Source organism: Sphaeroforma arctica (genome assembly GCF_001186125.1).
Source record: "Sphaeroforma arctica JP610 unplaced genomic scaffold supercont1.5851, whole genome shotgun sequence".
In the NCBI taxonomy this organism is placed as follows: domain Eukaryota; class Ichthyosporea; order Ichthyophonida; genus Sphaeroforma; species Sphaeroforma arctica.
Window position 1 is genome coordinate 1 of NW_014034707.1, and position 1,828 is coordinate 1,828.

General features: G+C 35.3%; 1 protein-coding gene across 1 annotated transcript; it reads left to right on the forward strand.

Annotated features, from left to right (window-relative positions):
* Nucleotides 1-1,344: 1,344 nt before the first annotated feature.
* On the forward strand, nucleotides 1,345-1,503 carry SARC_15268 (hypothetical protein; the record flags this gene model as incomplete). The annotated part of the gene is made up of 1 exon (XM_014290608.1): nucleotides 1,345-1,503. A coding segment is annotated over one exon (159 nt), but the record flags the coding sequence as incomplete, so codon positions are not given.
* Between the last annotated feature and the right edge of the window lie 325 nt (nucleotides 1,504-1,828).

Genomic DNA, 1,828 nt, shown 5'->3' on the forward strand with positions numbered 1-1,828 from the left:
TATATATACGTTATTTACATGTCCTGTATCTGCGCGAAATCAAATATGGCACACTGCGTTAGCGCTTCGAACATATCGACTTGTCGCCGACATGTCTAAACGATCCACATTTCCAATTTTCCATCCCTATTCTCTTGGCGTTTCTCTCGATTTATATTGTAAATAGTAGTAGAATGTAGAACCTCACAACTAACACATCGAGACTGGCTTAATATAAAGTAGTCATGATTTCTTCTTTTGTTTAAAGCTAAACCGATCCATATAAACTAACGATCCAGATTTCCAGTTTTCCATCCCTATTTTCTTGGCCCTTCTCTCTCGACTTATATTGTAAATAGCAACAGAATGTAGAACCTCACAGCTAACACATCGAGACTGGCTTAATATAAAGCAGCCATTATTTCTTCTTTTTGTTAAAAGTTAAACAAGCAGGCTTTAACTGGTTAAGCTATCCGATAGGGAACCAAGAGGGCATGATTTCCAACTCGGAAGACTCGTTAGAACAGCGACGTCCCGAAGTATCTGCAGTTCTGCACTGCACTGTAAAAATAGTGTGCCACTGACGCCGTGGCGCCCCGGCGTATACATACCGGTCAGTGGCCAGTCGGCCTGCGGCCACTCCATTGGCCATTGTTAAAAAAAATTACCAAACGCGTCGAGGACTCGAGGTACATAATCGAGGCAGGCTGGACTCGGAGTCGGGGTTGTTTTTTAGTTTTGATTTTTGGTTTTTGGTTTTTGATTTTTATACGTTAACCCATTTTTATAATTCAAAAAATATAAAGATAAGCGTTAAATATACCGATATAGAAATGTACATTGCTGAAAAATACACGTTTACGTTAAAATTTCATTATGACCCACATATTCCCAACAACAATAATTAGCAGAGAAAAGACAAGAGACAAAACTTTGATGTTTTTATTTAATTAAAATTTCACTGGTGGAGCCGTGGAAGTCGGAAGATTTCAGCGCATTCCAAGTTTTCTGGAATGTTCTTTCCCGCTAGTTGAATAGATCGTATAGGCCCTGCTGGTCGCTGGAGCCCGGAGTGCTGGGTTTGTTTAGACTTTGGACTGGTCTTTTGCAAAGCAAGAACACACTTTTTCATACTTCGGGGAGTTACTGGAGTATCGTTTGTACTGTCGGTTATGAACTTATGATACAATGAGTCATGGGACATTGGGATGTGTATCTTGTGTATGAAAATAACATTGTGAGTTTGTGACTGTACGCGAGCGTGTATACAATCGTACATATAGGTTGGTGTTTACTAGATACGAAACACTTTTATTAGTTATTTATCATAGTATACTATTTCTAGATATTTATATATTATATATTATGTCGCCCGAACGAAGACTTACAGAGGGACAGATTTTAACAGTCGAAAATGTGCTGCGCAAAGCCAAGTGTGGCGACCTAATTAAAGGGCAGACTCTCATCAGTATTAAAGCAGAGGCCTCAATCGAAGATGCATGCGAAATCCTCACCAAAGAAAAGGTATATCCTGTTTTGGTACCTGTTGAATATATCATCGAGAGTATTTAAATTTTGGATTGACATGTGTAAGCAGGTATTGAATGCTTGTTTATACAATGCACATACACATATACATAATACATATACATATACAAATACATACAAATATACGTGTACAATTACATATACACCAATCACATATAGATCTATATATATATATATATATATATATATATATATATATATATTATATATATATATATATATTATTATATATATATATATATATATATATATATATATATATATATATATATATATATATATATATATAATATATATATAT